We start from the raw sequence: 26,637 nt of genomic DNA, 5'->3' as shown, positions 1-26,637 counted from the left end.
GGGGCCGGCTGGTTTGCCCTGAAAGGTGTCCCAGATCAGGGTGGGGTCCCCACTGGGGTGCCTGTCCAGTCTGGATGAGGGGATGATGGCTGTTTGCAGCTGGTCACACCCCCTTCAGGGTGGGGTTTCCCACTGGGGTGCCTAGCCAGTCTGGGTGAGGGGCTAAGGGCCGTTTTCAGGCTGGCAGGTGACTGAAGCTCCCAACCTCTCCTTTTTTTCTTTTCTTTTATTATTCTGGGATTTATTTACCTTCTATGGCTGTCACTGGAGCTGAGAGCCAGCTTTAGCTCTGAGGCTCGGCTCCAACTCTGAGACCTTGGCTGCTGAAAGCAGGTGTCTGGGCTTTGTTTAGCTACTATAATTGAAACACTGTTGCAACTCTAGTTCTGAGGCCTGGCTGGCTGAAAGCAGGTTTCTGGGGATTGTTTAGCTTCTACAATTGCAACATAGTTGCTTAGAGTGCAGCTCAGAGCTGGGCGGCGGCAGGCGGGGAACATTGGCTTCCTTCATCACTGGAGCAAGCAAGCCTCCTGTTCACTTCAGCTGCCTGGCTGCCGGCCGCCACCTTGGTTGGCAGTTAATTTGCATATCGCCCTGATTAGCCAACGGGAAGCATGTCAGAGGTACGGTTAATTACCATGTTTGTCTATTATTAGACAGGATATCACCATGCTGTGTATTACATCCCCATGACTCATTTTATAACTGGAGGTTTAAACCTTTGACTCCAAGATTTTTTTAACTTAATTTATAATGGTATTATTTCTTTAGTAGCACATATACTTATAACTCAACCTATTTAAATGTTTATAAGTATTCCATCTTGTGGATGGGCCAAAATTTATTTAATCTCGCCTCTATTTGGGGGGCACTTAGCTGTTGTTCCTAATTTTCATGATTGCAAACAATTCTGCCATGAACCTCCTTGAACAACATCTTTGTATGCGTGTGTGTGTGTGTGTGTGTGTGTGTGTATTTCTGAAGGATGGTTTCCTAAAAGTGGTGTTGAAATGTAAGAATATGTACATTTTTAATTCTGCTAGCTCCTGTCAGACTGCTTCCCAAGAAGGATTTAGCAATTTTCACTTTCTGCCACAATGTGTGAGAGTACCATTCTCTTTGCAACCACAGCCTCTTCAACAAATTAGAGCCATATATGTAATTTCCAATTTTCTAGTGGCCGCATTTTCCAAAAGTAAAATTCATTTAAATAATATACTTTATTTTACCCAGTATATCTGAGATGTTATCACTCCATCGTGTAACCATTATAAAAATGATATTTTACTTTTTTTTCATAAAGTCTTCAAAATCTGGGGTGCATTGTACACCTACAGCACATCTTAGTTCACACTAGCCTTATTTCAGGGGCTCAAGTGCACACGTGGCCACTGGCTCCGTAGCAGATAGCACAGCTCTTGGCATATCTTTGGGGGAAGCACAACTAAAGTGGTATCCAATATTTTAGACCAAGAGTTTACATCATCAATATACTTTACATCAAAACATTCCTCTCTTCTATGCCAACATTGCTCCAAGGAGACCTAACAATAGTACATTCATTTAACAGGGCCTTGGGGCTCAAGCATCTTATATTATAGCCTTCCGGACCAGGGTGTTATGCCTGGTTCGCTTTAAGGGTTAATGAGTATTTGTGGGACAAATGGCTGAATGGACGGTCAGTCCATAATTTCACAGCCCCTCTGACTTATGTAAAAACAGGGAATTAAGGGATCTTCTCTCATTCTCTATACATCTAACACCTGCTCAGCCAGAGCAGGACACTGCAGCCACAGAAATCTTTCTTAGCTATCAAGACTTTCCTGTGAGAACAGGAGCCTCAGAAACTTTACCCATACAGCTTTCTCAGAGAGGACCTCCTCTGTCTGTTCTCTCTCTCTCTCTCTCTCTCTCTCTCTCTCTCTCTCTCTCTCTCTCACACACACACACACACACACACACACACACACACACACACCACACCACAACACATCTCACATCTTTCTTCTTCTAAGGTCCTTTAATCCTACAGAAATGTACAATAAATTCTTACTAAAATTAACATACATAATTTTAAAGCTTACCACAGTTTTAATTTAAAACTAAAAACACAAATCATCGAAATAATTCCATCTTATCATAACAACTCTGTGATACCGACAGAGTAGAGGTTAAAAATCCTTTAAAATAAGGAGGCTATTATTTTTCCTACTCTTCCTATTCTTCCTGCTGGTGTAATTGGATGTAGCCTATTTTTCAGGGTAAGCAAAGACCAGGTAAACTCAGCACACTTTACCTTTTGCCAGAAGCAACTCGACAATATCTGCATAACCCTTCCAGGCAGCAGCATGCAAAGCTGTGTCTCCCAACTTGTTCTATGGTGATAAAAAGAGAAGGTAGCTTAATCCCCTCACCTTGTTCACCCAGCCCTCACAACCCCCATGCCCTCTGATGGCTGTCAGTCTGTTTACTATCTATGAGTCTGTTTCTATTTTGTTTGTTAGTTCATTTTGTTCAGTAGATTCCACATGAGTGAAATCATATGATGCCCTGGCTGGTGTGGCTCAAGTGATTGGAGCATCGTCCTGTGCACCAAAAGATTGCCGGTTCAATTCCTGGTCAGGGCGTATACCTAGGCTGTGGGTTTGATCCCCAGTGGAGGCACATACGGGAGGCAACCAATCGATGTTTCTCTCATCTCTCCTTCTCTCACTCTTCTTCTCTCTCTCTTTCTCTATCTCTCTCTCCCTCTCTTTCCCTATCCCTCTCTCTAAAATCAGTAAAACATATACTCAGGTGAGGATTTTTAAAAAAAGAAATATAGTACTTGTCTTTCTCTGACTTGCTTATTTCACTTAGCATAACAGGGTGGTGAACACACAACACATTGTACAGATAATGTATTATAGAATTATACACCGGAAACCTATGTAACTTTATTAACCAATGTCATCCCAATAAATTCAATTTAAAAAACTAACAAAGAAAAAAAGTAACATTTTAAAAATAGAGTGTAGACTGAAAACACAGGAATTTAAGCTTGCTCTAAGTCAGTGATTTTCAAACTTTTCAACTCATGGCACACATAAACTAATTATTATAATTCTGCCGAACAGCCAAAAATATATTTTTTGCCAAGCCAACAAGAAAAAATAGGTATAAATTTGGTTTACAAAAAAATAATTAATGTAATTACCTATCCTTTTTGCTCCAACGTAACTTTTATTTATTTATTTATTTATTTATTTTTATTAGTTAAGGTATTACAAATGTGTCCTCATCCCCCCCATTAACCCCCAACCTCCCCCCCACACACAAACTCATGCTCCCATCCCCCCGTTGTCCATGTCCATTGGTTTGGCTTATATACATGTATACAAGTCCTTCGGTTGATCTCTTCCTCTTACCCCCGCCCTCTCCTACTTTCCTTCTGGGGATTGATAGCCTGATCGCTGTTTCTCAGTCTTTGGGTCTGTCCCTTTTCATCAGTCTATGTTGTTCTCTATAATCCACAAATGAGTGAGATCATGTGGTATTTATTTTTCTCTGACTGGCTTATTTCACTTAGCATAATGCTCTCCAGTTCCATCCATGCTGTTGCAAAAGGCAAGAGTTCCTTTTTTTTTACCGCAGCATAGTATTCCATTGTGTATATGTACCACGGTTTTCTAATCCACTCATCTGCTGATGGGCACCTAGGCTGTTTCCAAATCTTAGCTATGGTGAATTGTGCTGCTATGAACATAGGGGTGCATATATCCTTTCTGATTGGCGTTTCTGGTTTCTTGGGATATATCCCTAGAAGTGGGATCACAGGGTCAAATGGGAGTTCCATTTTTAACTTTTTGAGGAAACTCCATACTATCTTAATGTAATTACCTATCCTTTTTGCTCCAACGTAACTTTTAATTAATTTATTTATTTCTAAAACATCAATTTGTTATTCCACTTATTCATGCATCCATTGGTTAATTCTTATATGTGCCCTGACCAGAATTGAACCTGCAATCTTGGCCTATCAGGATGACACTCTAATCAACTGAGCTACCTGGCCTGGGTAAAAGTGACTTTAAAAAAAATCAGGTGCCTATACATGTATATAAGGATTTCTGGTACTAAGAATTAACTAAACAAACACAACCTTATTATACAATGTGACCAGGATATGTCCTATATATTTATGGTTCAAGACAGGGCATTCACACAGGACAGCTACTATTATGTTGTCTGTAGTCATTTTTTTATTTGACAATCTAAGGGAAAAGAGGTCGGTGCCTCTGACTAAATAGTCAGGTATTGCACGTTTTAAAAATTCTTGTAGCACACCATTTGAAAATTACTGCTCTAAGTAAACCTCAAATGAGAAGAAAGTTATAAAATCATATAAAATTCCAAAGAGTGAAAGGAGACTCAAGAGATGGGAGATGAGGCATGTAGGGAGATGGAATGGGATGGAGGAAGAGAAACTGCAGTGACAGAACCCAAGCGGAAGCACAGAGGCCTGCAGAGCAAGACACCAGGAGGAAGCCAGCAGACTTCCTTCCACAGAAACCTGGCATGAACTGGGAACTAGAGATGCCTAGAGACACTGGAGCAGGAATGAGGCATGGGGGTGAAAACAAGGGTACTGGGAAAAAGTGTTTATAAGAAGTAACCCCAGAACCCCAGAACACCTGCTTCTCTCCTTGCTGCCAGAGGATTCAGTACAGATGCTAGAATTACCCTGTCAAGAAATTAACCAGAGAGTTTTCTAGCTCATGGACACTAGGTACAAAAGAGTGTGGCAATAAGGCCAGGAAATACAACCAAGGGCTAGCTGAAAAACCTAAAACCTGAGCAGTAAGACCGCTCTCCCAGGAAGCTGGAGGTTACTTTTCTGTTGAAGCTGATCAGCCCCAAATGTGGAGGAGGGAGGGAGCACTCATCCTGGCATATAGGGACAACCCAACAAAACAGCCAGGACTTCACCACTCCGCCCTGTGGAGAAGCCCACCAGACAACAAGCCCCACAAGCACACAGAGCTTCTAATTACACTTAAACATGAAGGGTCAAAGACACTAGGTATTTGAGGAAAATCTCCTGTATTTGAAAAAGAACCAAAACAAAAAGCCCAATGGATCTCTGAGGGAAATGATACAGTACTGTGAATAGCAGGAAATGTTTTCAAAAGCTATAATTAACATCAGAGATATAAGGCAATATTAAATAATGAAACAAGAAATAAAGAACGCTATTTAAAATAACAATCAGAGTAAAAGAAAGAGCTTGGGGTAAACAGAATTTTAAGATTGCCCCCAAGACTCCTGCTCCTGGCACACACCCACTGTATAATTCCCTCCCTTTGAGTCATGGTCAAGACCAGTAAATATAATAAAATATCACTCCCATAATTAGGTGTCTAATCAGTTGATGTGGAGTTCATCAAAAGGGAAATTATACTGGGTAGGCCTGACCTAATCAGGTGTGCCCTTTCCCAAAAACAGGTATAGTGTCAGAGACACAGTCTGCCACTGGCCTTGAGGAAGAAAGCAAATAGTCATGCTGAGAACTGTCTATAGGGATGAGTGGTCTCGGAAAGCTGAGGTCTACATTACTACCAGTACAAGAAACTCAAGTCTCCTGGCAACCTCAAGAGCTTGGAAAAGGATGTGATCTCCATTTAAGAATCCCACTCTAGCCATACCTATATTCCAACCTATGAAACCTGAGCAGAGAACCCATCTATGTCATTTTGGTCTACAGAAAATACAAGGTAAATGGGTGTTATTTTAGGCTGCTATTTTTGTGGTAATTTGTTACATAGCAATAGAAAAGTTATAAAATAGAAAAGGCAACCAAAATAAAACATGAAGATAAAAGTGAGAAAAATCTTAGAACTAAGAAAATTGGAGGTTCAACCTAAGATGTCTAACATAGCTACTAATGGACATTCAGAACCAAAGAACAAAGAAAATGATCAGAGAATGAGCATATGAACTATAAAATAAATAATACAAGATATAGGCCCACACTGAAGCCCATCACTGTGAAATTTTATAACACCAAAGTCAAAGACGCCAATGAAGAGAAAAAGTAGATCACACACAAAAGAATGGGAATCAAAACCTCTCAAAAGCAAGCCCAGAGAGTAGAATACCATGGAGGCATGCCTGCAAAATTTGGAAAGAAACCATTTACAACCTATAATTCTGTCAACCAAATAATCAGTAGCAAGCTCCCCTCTCTCAGGAATCTACTTGAAGACATGTGATTCATGATATGATTTTCAAGACACTATGATATGATTTTTTCATGCCCATAAGCTACACAGAAAGAACAAGACAGGTGTATTAAATGACTTTCATGTAAAGAATCTTACCTGTTGGTCCAGTTCAATGTTTGGTTGAGTAAATAGCATTTCTACTATATCTGAAATTCAAGAAGAAAAAATAATAATTTTTTAAGATTTTTTTAAAAGTCTGATAAAACTAGGCATAATAAGTTTAAAGAAGAGAATTCTTTAGAAGAATCTTCAAGAAAATTCTTACAACAAACTTTTCAAAATATATCTAAATTGAAATCTTCAGACTCTAAAAGGGAGAATTACTTTGGGAATTTTTTTTTTTTCCAAACAATTTGGCTTTTGCATTTTCACATGACATCTATATAGGCGTATTTTTACATTTGCTATGATACCTAATATTTATATCACTAATTTGTGTTTATTAGCTAAAATAAACTGGGTATCTTTTGGGACACAACTATAAATTTCCCTTTAGCTATGTGCTATTTAATTTGTTGGTTTTTTTGTTTCTCATTGTTGTTGGGATTATGTTTTGGGGTTGTAGAGAGAGGTCTAAAGAGAGTGGTTGTGGCAAAATGTTGGCCAGTTTGAAATACATCTAGAAATTCCATCTGTCATTATTACAAGGGACTATAACAGAGAAAGTTACCAAATGAATCACTAACTAAAGCAAATGCTCTTTCTCCTGAATCTAGCAGTTTGCATTAATCTTCAAATATATATGATCAAAGCATATGTCATGGAAAAAGCTAAGCTAGAGGAGTCCATTCTGCCCCTTTCTGCTGTAAGATTAGATACTGGGGTTTGTTTTTAAATGACTGTTGTTTTCCTGTAACTGTGCCAAGTCTGAGTAAAGGAAGCTTCCATTCTTTCAAGTCAAAGAGGTCCATGTAGGAAGGCTGACTGATGACATTCAACCTACTGTGTTACAAAGAAAGCTTCCAGGATCAGGGCTATTGGCTGATGTTCTAAAGGATTAAAAAGAATAACCAATTTTTTTTTTCATTTCTGTAAATCTGACTCCCCTAGATGAAGTACATTTTTCAGAAGCACAGACATTTATGGTAACAAACAAAATGGGATACCTTTGTGACCCCCGTGACAAGCCCAGTACAAGGCAGTGCTGCCAGCTTTGTCTAAGCCATTGACACCAACTCGGTTGTCCAGACACTCTCTCAACCAGCTCAAGTTGCCTGAAAAAAAAATTTACAATTATAAAAACACATGAAAAAGAATTTTGTTTTTTGTTTGGCCTTTAAATCAATTTCATCCTGCATACATTTCCACTTGCAATGGCTTAATCAGCAAGTCTGAAAATACGACCTGCTGAGTAATGCATCTATTATGGTATATTTTGACTTCCAGTTTATTAATGGAAAGCATTAACATCAATTTTTAATAGTAGGTTAATGGGAAAAGTTGCCTAAATGTGTCTGCTTAAGGTATTTTTACTCTATAAAAAATAGATATTTTTTCCTTTGTGAATTCCTGAAATTTGGGGGGGAAAAAGTCAAACCTAAGAAAAAGCAGACACTACCTATATTCTTATTTTAAATGCACTTTCAGTTCTTACAAGAAAAGAACACTAAATAACCTACTCAGATTTTCTACTCATATATTAAAGTATAATACTGATTTAAAATCCCCTGGCTAATGCCCTAAATATCTAATTTACAAAAAAAAAAAAGTTTTAAATGTGAGTTTTGTAGCTCTACTTATGCACAATCCTAAGCCAATAATTTCCTTTTGCATATTCAGATTTCAAAACGACCTAAAGTAGAAGAAAAGAATCCTTGCAAACACTCCCCATGCAGGGTTTCTCAACAGTAGACTTATTGACATTTGAGGTTGGAAAATTCTTTGTTATCGGTGCTGTCCTGTAGCCTATAGTACATTCAGCAACATCCCCAGCCTCTACCCAAAAGGTGCCAGTGGTATTCCCCTAGTCATGGCAGTCAAAATGTCTCCAGATATTGCCAAATGTTCTAGGGTGTGGAGGGAGGGAATTACCCTCAGTGGAAAACTACTGATCTACAGGTAAGGCCTCAGGTACAAGGCCCGTCCCATTGTTCCGCCTTCCCTGATTCCACCCTTATCACACACTCCATCAACACTCTCCCAAATGCCGTTCCCCCAAGAAGCCCCCACCCTCCTGCCCTCCTGTTACTCATTCTGGCCTCCGGAGCCTGTTTAACTCAAACACGCTTCCACTGCTGTACATATCACACCATCTTGTTCTGTCACACACATCTCTCTCTTTCCAGACTTCAACCTCTGGGAGGCACAGACCATTCCTTTCCACTTGCCACTGAGCACGGGGTATAAAAGGCACTCAAAAGTGTGAGTGACTGACCATTTAAAATCAAAATTACACGTATCTCTCTAGGATGACAGAAGGCAGAACAGAGACTGCCTCTGGGGGAGACAGAGATTTAACTAGAACGGGAACTTTCGGGGATGACAGAAACATTCTAGATCTTGGATCTTGATCCTGGTATTGGTTACATGGTTGTACACATTTGTCAAAAGTCACCAAACTGTATAATTAAAATCTCTGTGTGTCACTGTTCTGCATAGCTCAGTTGAAAAGAATCACACCTACCTCTTTTTGCAGCTTCATGCAATGGATTGTCAATGGATTCCGCCTGCTCAGCCACTAGACGGGAAAGATAAAGTATAAACCCAGCGTTGAGAGTGTCACCCAAATGGTTCACTAAAGCCTTCACAGTCCCCCAGCTCCCACAGAGCCAGGGTCTTCTGCAATCCAGCTTCCCTTACTGAGAGTGTGTGAGGCCAGGGGGGCAGAATAGCAGAAAATCTAAATGATGTTTCCCGCTTTAAAAGAAGCTGAATTATGTGTTCAATGAAACCAAGCTAAGCAAAAACACAATAACATAGCAATTAACTGCAAGTATAAACAAAACAAACAGATCGATGGCCTGCAGACCAGTTTATTCAAGTATTTAATAAACAAATTTAGTCACAAAAATACAAAAGACTTTGATGTTCATGTTTACGTTCTGAAAAAGCACGCTCTGTGAAGACGGCTGAAAAGCATTGTTTCCAGTGTGTGTGCATGGGGGGAGGAGGGAGAGAGGAAAGTATTTTGCTTCCTGTATTCAGAAAGGGCAATGAGTACACCTACCTGCCTCCAAGGAAGGTGTGTTCACTGCTATCCTAGAATCAGCAGGGGTGACAAGACTATTGTTCAAATGAAACTTCAGACACACCCCCTCCCTCCATAAAGGGCTGGAACTGGATACCCCCTTGGCTACCAGGGACCCAGGGCCACATTTTACACTCTCAGTGTCTATGAACATTTTACACCCTCGGGAATAAGCATATTTGAGATTTTAAAGGTTAGAGAAATGGAGAAATGTTTAAAGTCTTTTTAAATCCAGAACAGTATCGGCCTAAAACCAGGGCAGGTGGGGCCCCTGTGTTGGGCCCCAAGCCTCAGCCGTCCATCCTCTCCCCGCCCTCCTCCCACTAGGAGCTTTCAAGTGCCTTCCTTGAAATTTTCTAAAGTCCCCTTCCAGTGCTTAGAACTGGTGCCTGATACCAGCCCCATTGGCCTAAGGATGCATCCAATGCTAAAGTCAAAAGGGACCTTAGATGTGATTTAAATCGACCCTCTCATCATACAGATAGGGAACAGTCCTGAAGGTAGCAGTTCAGTGCCTTCAGTAAGGTGCCTGGTTATTAGGAAGTGGAAGGAAAAGTATTAGAACTCAGGACCCTTGTTTATCAATCCTGGGCTCTATTGACTTTGCTGATTTCTAGGAAACTCTGCTTTCTCCTCCCTCCAACTACAAGTGTGTTCAGAGCAGGGGCCACGTCTCTCTGGTCAAGCTGCCCAAACCGCCCCTGATAGGCATCTGATGAACATCACTGCCCCAAAATGAATTAACAAGGCAGGGTTACTTCATCAGGAAAGAAAGGGCTGGTCTAAGAAACCATCCGTGAGATGTAGTTTAACAGCAAAAAAAAAAAAAAAAAAGTTCTAAGAGTTGAATGAAGTAAAACGTGTGTTTCCTTGGAAACCCTGGGTCCTTTCAAGAATGCTACAATGCCTTTTCTTAAGCCAATGAGTCAAGGCTCAAGCACTTCTACTGTCCATGACCATTTTATTAACAGGAGGCTCACGGAGAAGAAAATGTCCTACACTGACTGTGACTCAATTGATTTCTCAGCCAGAGCAACAAGCAGAGAGGCCTCAGGAACCAGAGAACTGGAAGTGCACAGAGCATACCAAAGTGCAGCTCCGGCCATGCTTACCATAGTTGCTTGGGATTAGTCCAGTCCTGCCTTTGGAGGTGCCTTTCCACCAACTGGTATCACTCTGGGGAAAGAAGAGTTTTAAGTGGTACCAAATCCAGTGTACATTCAGTCACTTTTAACACCATTGGACTCTCATGGAGCGTACCAGCTCTACAAAATGCCCATCGGCCCTGCTCACAATCATCAGGCTTCCTCATTTCCTAGTTACGGGTGTCCATACATCTTATCACTAAATTACAAATATTCACACATCTATCTGCAACAAATTAAACCCATTTCATCACAGAGCCTCAACAATCAAACAGATCAAACCGAGATAATACGAAAGAAAAAAATTACATTTGGTTTATACAGAACACGTATAGAATTTTTTTGTCCAGACTAACTTTTATTAGCGTCAAGACTTTTTGTTTGTTTGTTTTCTAAAGATCTCTTTATTTCACCTTTATTTTTGAGATAAATTTTTATTACAGAATAACCCAAACCTATACAAAAGTAGAAAGAACACTAAATGAACCTACACGTACCCATTTTCAACCACATGAATTATATACTTATGGACAATATTGCTTCATATACACCCCTACCTATAACTTCCTTTCCCTTCAGATTAACTTGAAATAAATTCTAGACATCATATTAGTTCAATATCTGCAAATATTTCACTATGTATCTCTGAAAGATAAGGACTTCTCAGACATAATTATAACATTATCCCAGATTCAAATTTTTTCAACAATTTCTTAGTATCATCAAATATCTAAATCAATACTTAAATTTTCCAGTTGTTCCATAACTTGGAATCCAAATAAGAGCCAAACAATAGGATTGATTGATTTGCCTCTTAAGTCTCTTTTATTCTATAGGTTCCCCCTTCATTTGTTTTTTCACTCCTTCACAGTCTACTTGTTGGGGAAAAAAAAAAAATCCATTTTTTTTGTAGTTTCCAACAGCCTGGATTTTGCCTGTTGAATTCCTGTGTTAGCAAAAATGTGTTTTTCTGTTCCCTGTATTGCCTCTAAATTGTTCATTAGTTTTAGAGGCTCAATTAGATTTAGATTCAATTTTTTTTGGCAAGACTATTTCATCTTGATCTCTCTCATCGAAAGACACACAATGTCTGGTGATCTCTCCTTTTGGAATGTTAGTAACCACTGAAGAGCATTATCTGGATCCATTATTTCATAGGGGTTGCAAAAAGGATGACATTCTAATTCCATCATTCCCACTTCATTTAAATAACTAGAATATCTCTTTAAAGAGAAACTCTCCCTCATCAACTCCCAGGCTCTCCAGAGATGAAATTCATGAAAAAGGGCAGAATAAATGCTGATTATTCACCGTAACAGATGTCAGAATAAAAAGTTGGTTCCCTCACATCCCCTCAGGGTGTCTGATAATGTTTATTTTGATATAGCATTAGGAATTCATAATTTAAGCATAGTAACTGTGTTTCAATCATTGGGAATTGCTACTCTAATTGACTGCTCAAGTTGTCCTGTCTTTGGCTAGTGGCAGCCTCTCCAACATAGTTCCTGTGTCTTGCTAACATGACCCTAGGGCAGTGATGGCGAACCTTTTGAGCTCGGCGTGTCAGCATTTTGAAAAACCCTAACTTAACTCTGGTGCCGTGTCACATATAGAAATGTTTTGATATTTGCAACCATAGTAAAACAATGACATATTTTTGATATTTATTTTATATATTTAAATGCCATTTAACAAAGAAAAATCAACCAAAAAAATGAGTTCGCGTGTCACCTCTGACACGCATGCCATAGGTTCGCCATCACTGCCCTAGGTAGTCTTGGTAGCTTCCTGGCATTCTAAAAACAAGAAGTTAGGGATTGTCTTGTACCTTAACTGCCCTAGACCTGGTACCAACAAAAGAGCCTTGATCCTTTTAATGGGAAACAATATAGAATTATTAGTTGGTTATTTTTTTTTCTAGGCCTTTTCAAAGTACAGAGTAGGAGATAATGTCTTGTTTCATTTTAGGTAAAATATGTTCTATTCAAATGCAGAGCTACAGGGTTTTTACTTACCCTCGTTGATCTTACATCCATATATTCTTTCTTGCAGGCTGAAAATCCCAGTTTTCAACATCACTGACTGAACGACTCATTTGCTCCAAAATACACATGCTACTCTCTCAGAATAGTGATAGTAACAATCTCCAACAAAATCATGCTTAAAAATAATTTACAATTTTTTTGGCAGTTCTTTTTGTCCTTCATCCATCTTCTATTAGAGATGTCAGTCCAACTGCTGAGTTTTAAAGTCACTTTGAATAGATCCTCTCTGTGTGGTTATTACAATGAAGTTCACTTGATTTGGGCTGCTTTTAATTTTCAGGGATTGCTTTTTACCAATTTAATTGTATGACTATGAAAAAGTTGACATGATTCCAAAGTGAGATCTCCAAAATAAAGTATAATTTTTAAAAAGTCTATCTTCCATCTATGTTCCCTCTACTCTATTTTCCTTCCCCCTCCCCCCGAAGAAACTATTTTTCAAATTTTATTTTATGACTCCTCCTTTGACTTTTTATTACAAATTGAAGAAAATAGGTTTATGTATATCCTCTCACCTTTTCTTAGATAAGTGATGGCCTGCTATCCACATTTGTTCATCTTGCTTTTTTCACTTAAATTACTCCACAGTATGGGTATTCCTTACTCTTTGTAGCTTCATCACACTCCAATTCAGCGGTTTATTCAACTATTTTCTTGTTTTTCGACATATGGGGTATTTTTAATCTTATACTATTATAAACTGTGCTAAAATGAATAGACTTGAGCATATGTATTTCTAGATAGAAACACATTTAAATAATGTTATGGCTATACAAAATAGTCTTATACATCTTTAATTCATACATGGGATGACAAAATTTTAGCTGGGCTTACCATGTCAGTAATGTAGATAATATCACCTTCCTCAAAGTACAATTCATCTGGCTAAAAGAAAAAAAATGTTTTTAAGTTTGACTCCATGTGATAGTTTCATGAATTAGAATACGATTATGATAATTATATAGATTCCATATAGTAAAGTATTCAATGTGGTTTTAAATTACATAAACCATTTCACAAAACATTATTAACAAATTGGCACATGTATCAAAGCTGAATTTTTCCCATTTGAACTTCAAGGAACTATGACAAATAAAGATTCCCCAAATACACATACCATATTCTTCCACAATGAATGGGGGCCATTTTATATAAAAATAGAATGTTAAATAAAACTTCTTTCTTATAGAAACTCCAAAAGGTGATACATATTTCTTTATCTATATATATAAAAGCCTAAGCGGTCGTTATGACTGGTCGACCTCTTGACCAGTTGCTATGATGAGCACTGACCACCAAGGGCCAGACACTCAACATAGGAGCTATGCTCCCTGGTGGTCAATGCACTCCCACAGCAGGAGGACCGCTCAGCCAGAAGCCAGGCTCACAGCTGGCGAGCACAGCTGCTGCAGCGGCAGACAGGTGCAGCGGGGCCGGGATGCAGCGGGGCCGGGATGAGCGGGAGCAGCATGACGCCTGCCCCTAGCCGCACGCCTGTCACTTCGCGCACTGCTACATCCCTCAGGGGATGTCGGACTGCTGGGGATCAGGGATGCTGGCCTGTGGGGATAGGGTCGAAACCGGCTCTCCGACATCCCCCGAGGGGTCCCGGATTGCGAGAGGGCACAAGCCAAGCTGAGGGACCCACCGGTGCACGAACCCATGCACCAGTAAAAGGATAAATGTCTAGAATTAAAACCATGGCAAATGACTAGAAGCTTGGCTCTTTCCTAAATGATTAGGCTTCAATACTTAAACACTTTCATATCAACATCCGCTAAATGCTTTGAGAAAACTATTATCCTATCTCTTTATGTTCAGAGAGAATGAAATTTTATATGTGAGAATAGTTAATACACAATTCAACCATGAAAGATATGGAGCTGATAGATACGACCATAAGCAGGTAAGGGATTAGTTGATTACAGTTAGTATGTGCTCTGGCCCATATCAGCCAAATGTCTGACACACCCCTTGAACAAATCCAGGCACTTTAATTAAACATCTTCTTTTTCCCATTAGTAGATAACACTTATCAGCATGACCTTATGAGTAAATAGGACGATGTATTCAGAGGGAGTTTCAGATATTGAGAAATGTTTACATTGTCATGTTGAGTGAAAAATGTAGGGCACAAAATTTCACACAGGGTAAGATCACAATAATGTATGAAATAAGTATTTTTAAATATTTCTACTTTTATTACTTTCATAATTTTAGTTGTAAAAATACTTTCTTCATAAGAGGCTTTGGTATTTCCTATTATAGTTATTCTTCCATATAAATAAAATCTATGCTAGCAAAACAAATTATTTCATCCATTTCTTTTTCCATTTGTTTATCTCCTCTCTCAGTCACTGACCAGGGTAACTGAGAGAGGAGATGACTTTGCACTAGCAATTTATTTAGTATCAAAGCTGATCTATATCATTGTTATAACTATTTCCTCCAAATATAAATGAAGACTATAACAGCTACATCATGCTTTAAACAACCACAGTACATGAATATTTACATGCATTATGAATTCAAATATCAAAATTAGCAATTAATGATAACAAAAAATGGCTAAGTTCCTTTAAAAGGTAACTTTCTGAAGCATTTGTTGCATTTACACTTTTATTTACAGAGACTATACTTACACATAGCACAAGCTATGCAAGATTAATTGAAACTATGTAGACTTGATGATACACATTTTAAAATTATTTGAAATGGGCATTTAGGAGGAAAAAACAAAGCCTGCCCCTTAAGATTTTCTCTAACTCTTCTCTAAAATGTTCTGATGATCTATGATCGATATGACTACCAATATGTGATGGACATAGAAAGTGATTAGGGAAACAAACTATTTCCTTTTGCATTTCCCTCTCAGAGAAGCTAGAAAGGGGACTCACTCGCCATCACAGAAAGCATCCCAACTAGACATAGCAGCCGCCCCATAACAGTAAGGTTGGCCTTACTGGCAACACCATTTGCCTATCTCTCCTTCAGATGACAGTAAGAGATGGGAGAAGAGAATGAAATAGGATATAAGAAAGTATGGAAAACAGAATATATGTGAAAATGTAGCTTTTTTTTGGAGTGACTAAGCTTCCTGGAGTTTTGAAAGAGCTCAATGCCTTGAAGAGATCTTTCTGGTCTTAAAGCCATCTTATTCTGTACTTCTCTAAGTGCTAACCCTACCCCCTTGTGTCTAAGAGTGAGTCCTCCTCAATCAGTGCTTTCATTGAAATTAAGGAGTCATCCCTGCCTACAGTTTTGGTCTCCTTCTAAAAACGTGAAAGCCAAATCTGTCTAAATTTCCTCATTTAATAAGATCATTCACCCTTGGAAGCAAAAGGCATATTTTGAAAAAGTACCATACAAATACCTCAACAAAAACAAAGTGTACACACAAGCGTGTGCCCGCGCAATCCCTGCATTTAGTCTTTCCCACACAAAAAAAGGAATAAAGCCCAGAGGAATGGAAAATAAGTGCTTAATGGGTAGGGGGTTTCTTTTGGGGTGATGAAAATGTTTTGGAACTAGACAGAGATGATGGCTGACAACACTGTGAATGTATTAAACTTGAGAGTGGTTAATTTTTTTTTTTTTTTTAAGAAGTCAGTCTGGTTATAAGTGTGATTGGAGTCCAGCAGTACTTCCTTTTTTGGCAGAACTCACTTACTGGTTGTGGTATAGACTGACCTTTGTTTGGGTGCTCAGGGATTCTTTGATTGTGTGCATTCATTTCCCTCCATCACCATGTATCCCCTCTATGCCTTCTTCCATCTAAAGTGGTCAATTTTATGTAATGACAATTTTACCTCAATTGTTTAAAAGGCAATAAAAGCCGAGAACAATTAAAACTCTTAATGTCTTTTAAGTAATTCTTGTCCTGCGTGGTTTGGTTAAGTGGCATCTGGAAAATGTCACTAAGTACGGTCATTTTGCTACTTCTCAGCTTTCTTTCGGTTTGGTTTTTAAATTAATGGCTGCTATTCAACAGCAATGTCTACCACAAGCCACATATTAGGTCAGACGTGTTTTTTACTGAGGCAATAAGCAGGCGGCCGATTTTCAGTCAGGTATAAAAAGGCCTCACTATTTTTTTCATCTTGAGAAAGGACAGTGGGTGGTTTATTTTCTTTTTAATCAATAGTTCCCAGACACACAATGCTACTTACTACCCATAAAATATCTTCTCCCCCCCAAAAAAACTAGTGGCAGCTTGTCCTGAACACAGCTAAGGAGGTGGTCTACCAAGTTCTTTAGACTGTTGATGGCAGTACAGACCAACAGTCGCCAACCTTTCAGACCTCATGGACCAGCAGTGGTCCACGGACCACCGGTTGGCGACCGCTGGTACAGACAACCAGGTAATTTCATGATTTTAGAACTCAGATAGATTTTACCTATAATAGTCACACTTTCCATTAAGAAACCACTTACAGGACACTTAATATAAATTGTTCAATGAGGGTCTACTTTTAAATTCCTGGCATCATATTCATGGAACAGAAATAGGAAGATAGTGACATAGTCAAGTAAGCATTTCTCTATTTCCAGCTTGTTCTTTGGTTTTTATCCACATTCATCCCTTTTCTCCCCTTGAAGAACCACAAGATATCAGAACAAGTAAATTGTTGGTCATTGCAACGTTACAGTGATGGGTACAACTTGGTAATATATATTCTCATTCCTGTTCCATATATTCTTGGTAACATATAATTCCTAAGGTATTAATTTTGTTGGTTTATGCAAATATATATTTTATTTTAAAAAATTTTGAACACTGTGAGGTACTTTTGACATTTTTCAGATTTGTTAACGCAGAGCCTCAAAAATTAATAAAAAGGAAAAAAATCAAATTGACACATATATTTTATTTAACAATTTATAGTATTATTATGTCCCAGGAGTTGGGTGGACACTTACAAATATTAACTAATTTAATCCTCACCAGGGACATTACCAGGTGGGTGCTACTCTTATTGCCACATTATAGATAAGAAACATATCCAAGACCACAGATCAGGTACATGGTAGACCCCAGACTTGAACCAAGACAGTAAAATTCTTCAGTCCCTGCTCTTCGCTACCACTTATGCTTTCTCTCATTCAGAAGGGTCCTGCATACCCATTATTGGTCATCATGGTGTCATGACCTGGTTAAAAGGCAGTGGCCACCCTAACCGGTTTGGCTCAGTAGATAGAGCATCAGCCTGCAGACTGAAGGGTCTCAGGTTCAATTCCAGTCAAGGGCACATGCCTGGGTTGCGGGCTCAATCCCCAGTAGGGGGTGGGGGGTGCAGGAGGCAGTGATCAATGATTCTTTCATCATTGATGTTTCTATCTCTCTCTCCCTCTCCCTTCCTCTCTGAAATTATATATATATATATATATATATATATATATACACATATACATATAGCCATGAAAAATATGTTTCCCTTCACCCCCACCTCCACATAATGCATTACGACAAAACCAACAGCAGCATCTTGTACTTGCAAAGCATACTTAACCTCATTTTATTCTCACAACAACCTCTTAGAGCAGGGCTGGTCATGAGCATTATCTCCATTTCACAAACAAGCTTAGAGAGGTTGAAGAACTTGCCACAAGTCACGCAGTGCGAGTGGCAGGGCTGGGCTCCTACTTCAGCTTTTGGAATCCCATTCCAGGGCTCCTTCTTGTACATTTAATGCTATAAACCTAGCACAGCCCAGCAAACATTCTGTGATAGTGCAGGGTACTGCCGGTTTCTCTTTGGAACTCCGTATTATTCCCCCAGCACACAGGAAATGCTGTTCTTTCTCTATCAGCCTGGTTTTACACTGGTCTGTCAAGTCCAGCCAGTTCTCTGTATGACACGTTATTGCACTGGAGGTTTGGTAAGAAATAGGAACCAAAAAGGACTGGGTGGTGCCAGAACTACCTTGTTTTCAAGCAAGATGGGGGGAAAATGGGTTAGTAGGAAGAACCGGGAGCCACATGCTGTCCAGTGGTCTACCTGTTCAGTGGATCACCAAGAGTGGAGTTGGGCATTGCTGTACCTATCTCCTCAGGGTTGAACAGTAGCTAAAAACAGGGCCCCAGAGCTCTCTGGGGTGCTGCACAGGTCAGCAATGGTCACATAGAGTCCAGATCAGCTCTTCCATTGCCTGGTCCCAGTGACTCTAAGGCAGTGGTTCTCAACCTTCCTAATGCCACAACCCTTTAATACAGTTCCTCGTGTTGTGGTGACCCCCAATTTCATTGTTACAAATTGAACATAATTAAAGCATAGTGGTTAATCACAAAAGCAATATGTAATTATATATGTGTTTTCCAATGGTCTTAGGCGACCCCTGTGAAAGGGTCGTTCGACCCCCAAAGGGGTCGTGACCCACAGGTTGAGAACTGCTGCTCTAAGGAGACCAGGTCAGTTTAAATGTACGCACCAGAGAAGATGGGTATTGGTCATGGGAGAGAAAGACCAAACTAAGCTTCCAGCATTGTCCAACAGGAATTCTCATTCAGAAAAAGAATGCAAAACTAAGCTAGTTCTTGGGTGATACTCAAAATATTGAACAGGCACTTAACCAGTCAGGAAGGTCCATGGGAGCTAGAGGCTACCTTTAACATCTGGACTGAGGGCAGGTGGAAAGGGGCAGAGTGTGGGGACAGCAGAGTGTAGGGTAGTCATTACTGAACACCCAGTACATAAGGATGAATTAGCAACATTGCTCTGCAGCCTAGAATCCTTGAGACCAGGGATATTAAAGAATACAATAATATTTGAACTACAGAATATTAAAAAACCTAATAAGCAATGCCTATTCTCTCCTGTGCATTCAATAATAACAAAGATAAAAAGTAGTGGAGACACTCCATCTGGAAAAGAACCGAAGGTGAATTAAAGTAACTAATATACCAACCAACCAACCATATTTGTTAAATGTCAGTGAGAAAGGGCAAAGGAGATGATGAGCAGATACTAGAGGGAGAGAGGAGAAACAGTGATGTCACCTCCGGTCTCAAATGAGTGAATGCAGGTTGCTTTATGGAGTTAGGATGACTGCCTGCTTCCCCCCACTCCTATCTACCCCAGGGGTCATGCAACCTCAGAGAGAGAGGTCAATGAGAATAGGTTTCCTTCTTCGTTTCTTTCTCCTCTGCATCCTAACTGTCTGGACTCCCTGCTTCCATTCTTACTCTCCTAGATGGTTGTCCACTTCTCAAAGTGATTCTTCTAAAACGTAGCTATCTAATCACCCTTGATCTCAAATCCTTCAATTGCTTCCCACCTACTCAGGGCAAAATCCAAACACAACCCACAAGGCCCTACAGGACCCAGTATCCCTGAACTTGTCATACCTCCCTCTCCCTTGTTCACAACTTTCTTAGCCCCATTGTCCTCCCTGCTGTTTCTACAACCCACCAAGCATCCTTTTTGCACCAGCTATTCCTTCTGCTCCTCCACTTCCTTCAGGTTTCTACTCAAATGTCACCCTAGGCCCTGGCCAGGTAGCTCAGTTGTTTAGAGCATCATCCCAATACTCCAAGGTTATGGGTTCAATCCCCTGTCAGGATACATACAAGAATCAACCAATGATTGTGTAAATAAGTGGAAAAACACATCAATGTTTCTCTTTCTTTCTCTCTCAAATCAATAAATTAAAAAAAATTTTAATGTCACCTCTATAGAAAGGCCATCCTTAAACACCCTATTGAAAATAACACTCCTCCTCCCTTAACTGTTTGCCCCTTCCCCTCCTTATTTTCCTTCATAGCACTTACCAGGCCCTGACAGTTATATTCATTTGTCTGCTTACTGTCTGTCTCTCCCCACTGGGACGTGAGCTCCCTGAGACAGTCCTTTCTGTTGTCACTACACTAGCCCCAAGGTCTGCACCAGTTTCTGGCACATAATAGGTGCTCACTAACCCATGGGTGAAGAGATGGATTTATGGATGCTTGCCAGAAACTATAACAATGAAAAATACATACATCAGAGACAAAAAATTTGCTGTGGGCAGTTCGTAGAAGGTGCCATTATAGGTAATTTGAGGTAGCAGGTCAAAGGGAAAATCAGTTAACAAGAGAGTCAGCGGAAGGATGACTAAGACAGGGTCACATCCTTGCCATGCAGGTCACTTGGTGATTTTAAAGCGAGTAGTTGCACCTCATGGAGAGAAGCAGCTCAAGATGGACTATATGACCTTGAGACAGGAGGACATGCAGATCAACGGAGGGGCTTGGCTTTCACACCTCTGGGCTGCAAGGGGAGTGACCGAACATCCATTCTTGTGAATGATTTATGGCTAACCAACAACAGGCAGCCCATTTAGGCTAGACAAAGTATCTAAATGCAACCACCTTAGGTTTTTATGCCAATTTTAAAGTTAAAAACTGAATACTTACAGTTCTGGGTTCAAACGTATAAAGAGCTCTGAACACTTTAACTTGCCCTAAAAGAGAGGCAGAAAAACAACATGATCAATTCTTTCATTTCTAAACTATTCATTATATTCTTCAGAATTCCCTAATTCAAAGTCCATGGGAAAAAATCATTTTGGAATTAAGTGCTTTGTCTGCATAGGAGGCATTTTTTTAAACATTTGTTAAATGAAAGCATGAATAAGCACACACCTCTGAGGTGATTTTGCTTTCTCCTTTCAAACAACAGGAGCTACATAATTATCTGTACTTACCTTCTGTCCTATACAGAGCCCTTCCAACACTAAGATCTACGTTTAATACTGGAAAGGTGAGCATTTAACATAAAAAGATATTTAACATGACAATAGACAATGGTTTAATAGTCTTAAGCCCATGGTTTAGAATTTTATTTTTCCCCCAAAAAGAAAATATCATTGAGAAAAATAGTAGCTGTTGGAGAAATCTGTGAGTCCATTAAATCCCAAAACAGAGTACAATAGCTAAGCAAAGAGGAGGTCATGCTCATGAAAGCTGCCCTCCATTCTGCCAAAAGATCTCTCTCTCTTTACATGTCCCTTTGCTGCATCTCCATTATCCCGTGTCTGAGAAGAACTGATTTGCTGGCCTGTCTTATTTAAAGGCAGAGGAACCCTGACTTTTTCAATTTCTTAGCACCTACCTGGCATACACACAGTATGAACTTAATGAATGCTTGCTAAATGAATATGTAAGTAAAAGAACACATCCACACAGGCTAAGAAAAAAAACACCTAAAGATAGCAAACAAAACAGGTCTTTTATGAGATAAATAAATTTAGAAGGGATATCAAAATAGAAGAACTACCTATTTAAAAAGTGATAACAGTTCGGTGTGAGCACTGAGAGCACCGTTAGAGATGAATCTATCACAGGAGCATTGTGCAGAATGGTGGCCTCCAAGGCGGGACACAGGAAGACTACTTCAGAAATTATGCACATTTTTACCTTCTTTTTCACATGTCTTATAACATGACAGCACAATTGGATACAACTTATAAGTACATTTCTATTTATTGGAACATAGTAGTCAATCTTTTCACTGCTAGAATGGAAGCATTACGAGGACAGCTGTTTTTGTTTTATGAATGAGATATCCAAATACCTAGCACAGTGCCTAGAACATAGAATGACTAAAGAATGGATGAATAAAGGAATGGAAACGTGCTCAAAAGAAGTCTGAAAACCAGTCATTTAGAACAGCACTGTCCTATATAACTACACAATGATGGAAAAGTCCTACTTCTCTGCTAGTCACATATAGCTACTGAAGATGTGAAATGTGATGAGAGTGACTGAGGAACTTATTTTTAAACATCATTTAATTCTAATTAAGTTAAATTGCCACACATGGCTGGTGGCTAGCATATTGAACCATACAGGTCTAGAACATCAGAAAATGGGAAATGACGGAATGTCCATTCAGAGGGGTCTATGTAAATTATTCCTGACTCATCCACACAATAGAGTCATTAAGAAAGAAGGATCTGCAGACCCGGACATAGCAAAGAGCCTACAAAACATTCAGTGACGTTATGCCAAGTACCATCCTGTTTATGTTGACAACACACACACACACACACAGACACACACACACACACACACACCTTAACAGAGAGAACCAAGTATGAGGAACCTTCACATTCTACTTTACATGTATTGTTTATATTCATTACACATAGCATGTATTACTTTTACATTCAAATAAAGCTGTAAAGATACTTTCATGGGGGTTAAGGGGGCATCATTCTTCTAAATGTCCTAATGATACTATTTATCAATTAATGTTGGGATGTTAGCCTCTTGTGGATCCCTTTCAATCTACATATTTTAAAAGTTCAGATCCCTGCTACTTAGTGTGCTGCAATGAAATATTTTTTTGCAATCTGAATTCTAGGGCCACTTCTTTCCTGCTCTACTAAGGGGAGGGTAATAGGCAGAAGAAAAGGTGAAAAATTTTTTTGTTTGGAGTTTGCTTTTTTAACCACACCCACAGGCCTGCCAAAGGGAAGAAGGAGTTGCCAGGAGAAATAGTTTCTGCTGACCTGACTGTCTCTCTGAGAGGGGAGACTGGTTATCTTGATTACTTCGAACTTTCCAAAGAGAAGTTACACAGGGAAGCAGTCAAATTAATAAAAACAGAGCTTTCTGGTTGCTTTGAGGGAATGACAGCAAAGGGTTGTACTTGGGCTAATTTTGAAAACAAGGGTCCATGGCAATTTAATAGCATAGATAAAATTCAATATAAGGAACCTGAAAAAATATTTTAGGTTGTGACTAATCCATTGATTTTTGTAATTGTATCTTTTGTGATTGTCTTGAACTGTTCACAGCTAAAAGGAAGTGGGGGATTTATTTTCATTTTGATTTACATTGAACATCAGGCAACTATCTTTAGGCCAGAGATTTTCAACATATTTCATCTTATGGCACACATAAACAAATTACTAAAATCCCGTGGCACACCAAAAAATATATTTTTAGCCAATCTGACAAAAAAAATAAAATAAAAGGTATAATTTTGATTCATTCACACCAGACAGCTATTGTTGTGATGGCTGTTGTCATTTTTTTATTTGATAATCTAAGGGAAAAGACATCAGTGTGCCTGACTAAACAGTCATGTATTGCATGCTTTAAAAATTCTTGGAAATCACTGCTTTAGGCTGTTATACAAGGGAGCATTCTGTGTAATGCTGTAGAAATACTACCACATATAATACGATCCTATTTATTGATTAACTAGAGGCCTGGTACACGCGGAGGGAGTCCCTCAGTGCACCCCCTCACAGTCAGGGAGCCCTCAGGGGATGTCTGACTGCCGCAGAGGCGGGAAAGGCTCCCACCACCGTTGCACTCGCCCAGTTCAGGGCTTCTGGCTGAGCAGAGCTCCCCCTGTGGGAGTGCACTGACCACCAGGAGGAAGCTCCTGCATTGAGTTTCTGCCCCCTGGTGGTCAGTGCACATTATAGCGAGCGGTTGAGCAGCCTTAGCATATCATTAGCATATTATACTTTGATTGGTTGAACAGCTGACTGGACACTTAGCATATTAGGCTTTTATTATATAGGATGTTGGAATGTTAGCCTCTTGTGGATCCCGTTTAACCTACTTTAAAAGTTCTGGGCCTTAATTTATTCTATTCTCAGACCTGAGTCAGGTAAAAATGGGAGAATGCAAAAGAAATAGCCAGAGGATATGAAAGAATTGCATAAAAAACAAAGTTTCATGATTATAGTTTACTAACCTTGGATGAGTCTCTCAAGAGAATAATAATTAAGAATACTTAATACAGTGATCATTTTTACATCATATTTAATTCAACTGTGACTAATGTTCCATACAGGTTTAAACAAAGTATTGAAGGGACGAAATCAGGGTACTATGTCTTCCTATAGTGCTTACCCTTGCAGACATCTAAAAAATAATAGTAAACATGCTAATCATCAAAATTGGTACTGATCAATTCTAATTTTATTTAAAGAAAGCAGATTCACAAATGCGAAATAGTTGTGCTCTTATATATGCAGGGAGGCTAACTTCGATGCCTTATTCGGGCAACTTCCATCTTCATCATTTTCTCAGGGAAGTCTGGTTACACATAACAAAGAGAGAAAGTAGAGCTGGGAAGGCTGCATGGATTACCTGAAATCACCCTGGAATTCACCCTGAATGAGATTGGAAAGAAGCCCAATCTTTTGTCTGATGTTTTACGTGGATCTCACATGAAGTAGCATGCGAATGGTATTAAGGATTTCAGCAAGGCTGGTTTCCTGAGGTTAGCAAGATAAGTAAACACCCACAGCTGTGGGCCCCTGTTGGTTTTTCACTCTGCTGGCTTCTCACCTTCCCAGTCACACCCTTTCCATTTCTTTGCAACCCCGCCCTGTCCCCATAGAGAAGGGCTGAGTCCACCAGTCATGAGCCAAACACTATTTTCTTCTGCTCCGGACTTCAGTAAACTAATCCTTGTCCACCGTGGTTGAGGCAGGTAGATGGAAGGGGATCTGCACAGGGCCTTGTACAGAGAAAGGGTAAGAGAATTTTCTGTTTCTGAGGTTTGCAGAGTATGAATTGCTGTATCTCTAAGACCCTGAACTAACACTTAGAACTTGGCGCTTATAAACTCAAACATAAAATTTGTACTCTACTTTATTCTCTGTTGGTGAAGGAGTGGAAAAGCTTCTAGAGTAAGCCTCTAACACAGAATTAAAATGGGACTGCTTACTATAACGAACAGACATATAATACACAGCAAGAGGAATGCCTTTTCAGTATCAGAACTTAGTGATCTAGAACAGCTTGGCTCTTTCACTGATGTTCTACAAATCTGGGAAGCATGAGCCATCTAAAACTCCATTTAGAATGGCTATGGTAACTACTACATACCCACCTACGATGGTTGAAACAGAAAATATTGACAATGTTAAGTGTTAAGAATCCTGAATAACTGGAATTCTCAAACACTACTGGTGGGTGTGTAAACTGGCACACAATTACAGAAAAGTATTTAGTAATTCATATTTTATGTTAACATGCCTTTGAGCTCTTAAATTGCATTTCTGGGAAAGAAACGTAACTAGAAAACCTTCATTGCATCTTCTGTAGGACTAAATGCTTCATACAAAGATGACCCTCCCAGGACAGTGTCACTACCCGCAGAATAGTCTCAACATTTAAAAAGTCTCAACATTTTTAAACTGCAAATCATAGCCTGTACATTATACACACACACACACACACACACACACACACACACACACACATATATATATATTATTGTGAAGCTAACAGTAGCTTTAAAAAATATTAAGTAGAACCGAAAAGACCAGAGCACACTGTACACAACAGAAGTAATAAGAGTTCTGTGAAATTTTTGTTTCATTGGGATTGGATAGATGGATGATTATTTTAGAAATAAACACATTTTGTTTGGCATCATGCCAAATGGCCAAATATTGAAATCAGTATGTGCCAAAGCCAAATGTTGCCTTTACGGAATGAACTATTGAGAAACAAGAATAAATCTGAAATTTTATTCAAAAAATAATTATGATTATAATCTTAGCATTAAAAATGCTGATAGACCCATTTTTAAAATTTGATATAAAAGGGCAAAAACCATAATTCCTTGGCACTATCAACTGCAGCTAGATGAGACTGGTATAAAATTAGGTCTGTGGAGCCCAGCCCGTGTGGTTCAGTGGTTGAGCACTGACCCATGCAACAAGAGATTGCCAATTCGATTCCAGGTCAGGGCACATGCCTACATTTTGGCTCAATCCCCAGTAGGGAGCATGCAGATGGCAGCCAATCGATGTCCCCTATATATCTCTTTCCCTTCTTCTTTCTAAAATCAAATATATATATATATATATATATGTATATATATATATATATATATATATATATATATATATATATATATATATTCCATTTTTTAAAAGGTGTTAAATAAATAAATAAAATGAGGTCTGTGGAAAAGCAAGCTAGTTTGGTGCTAGCCCTCCAGCTTAGCTGTTGCCTGTGGTCATGTTACCACCAAGTTAGTA

At 39.2% G+C, this 26,637-nt stretch overlaps 1 protein-coding gene across 1 annotated transcript in view; it reads right to left on the bottom strand.

The window, feature by feature from the left end:
- OSTF1 (osteoclast stimulating factor 1) overlaps positions 1 to 26,637 on the bottom strand; it is a 55,347-nt gene that overhangs the window by 8,977 nt on the left and 19,733 nt on the right. The window contains exons 2-8 of the mRNA XM_059656932.1: positions 21,032 to 21,078; positions 13,475 to 13,525; positions 10,563 to 10,626; positions 8,887 to 8,940; positions 7,370 to 7,477; positions 6,360 to 6,409; positions 2,297 to 2,375 (exon numbers count right to left, since the gene is read on the bottom strand). Of these exons, the coding sequence (XP_059512915.1) occupies positions 2,297 to 2,375; positions 6,360 to 6,409; positions 7,370 to 7,477; positions 8,887 to 8,940; positions 10,563 to 10,626; positions 13,475 to 13,525; positions 21,032 to 21,078 (453 nt within the window). The remainder of the gene's footprint in view (positions 1 to 2,296; positions 2,376 to 6,359; positions 6,410 to 7,369; positions 7,478 to 8,886; positions 8,941 to 10,562; positions 10,627 to 13,474; positions 13,526 to 21,031; positions 21,079 to 26,637) is intronic.

Source organism: Myotis daubentonii, chromosome 11, assembly GCF_963259705.1.
Source record: "Myotis daubentonii chromosome 11, mMyoDau2.1, whole genome shotgun sequence".
Classification (NCBI taxonomy): domain Eukaryota; kingdom Metazoa; phylum Chordata; class Mammalia; order Chiroptera; family Vespertilionidae; genus Myotis; species Myotis daubentonii.
Note: the sequence above shows the minus strand (reverse complement) of the source record. Positions and strands in the feature narration are given on the sequence as shown.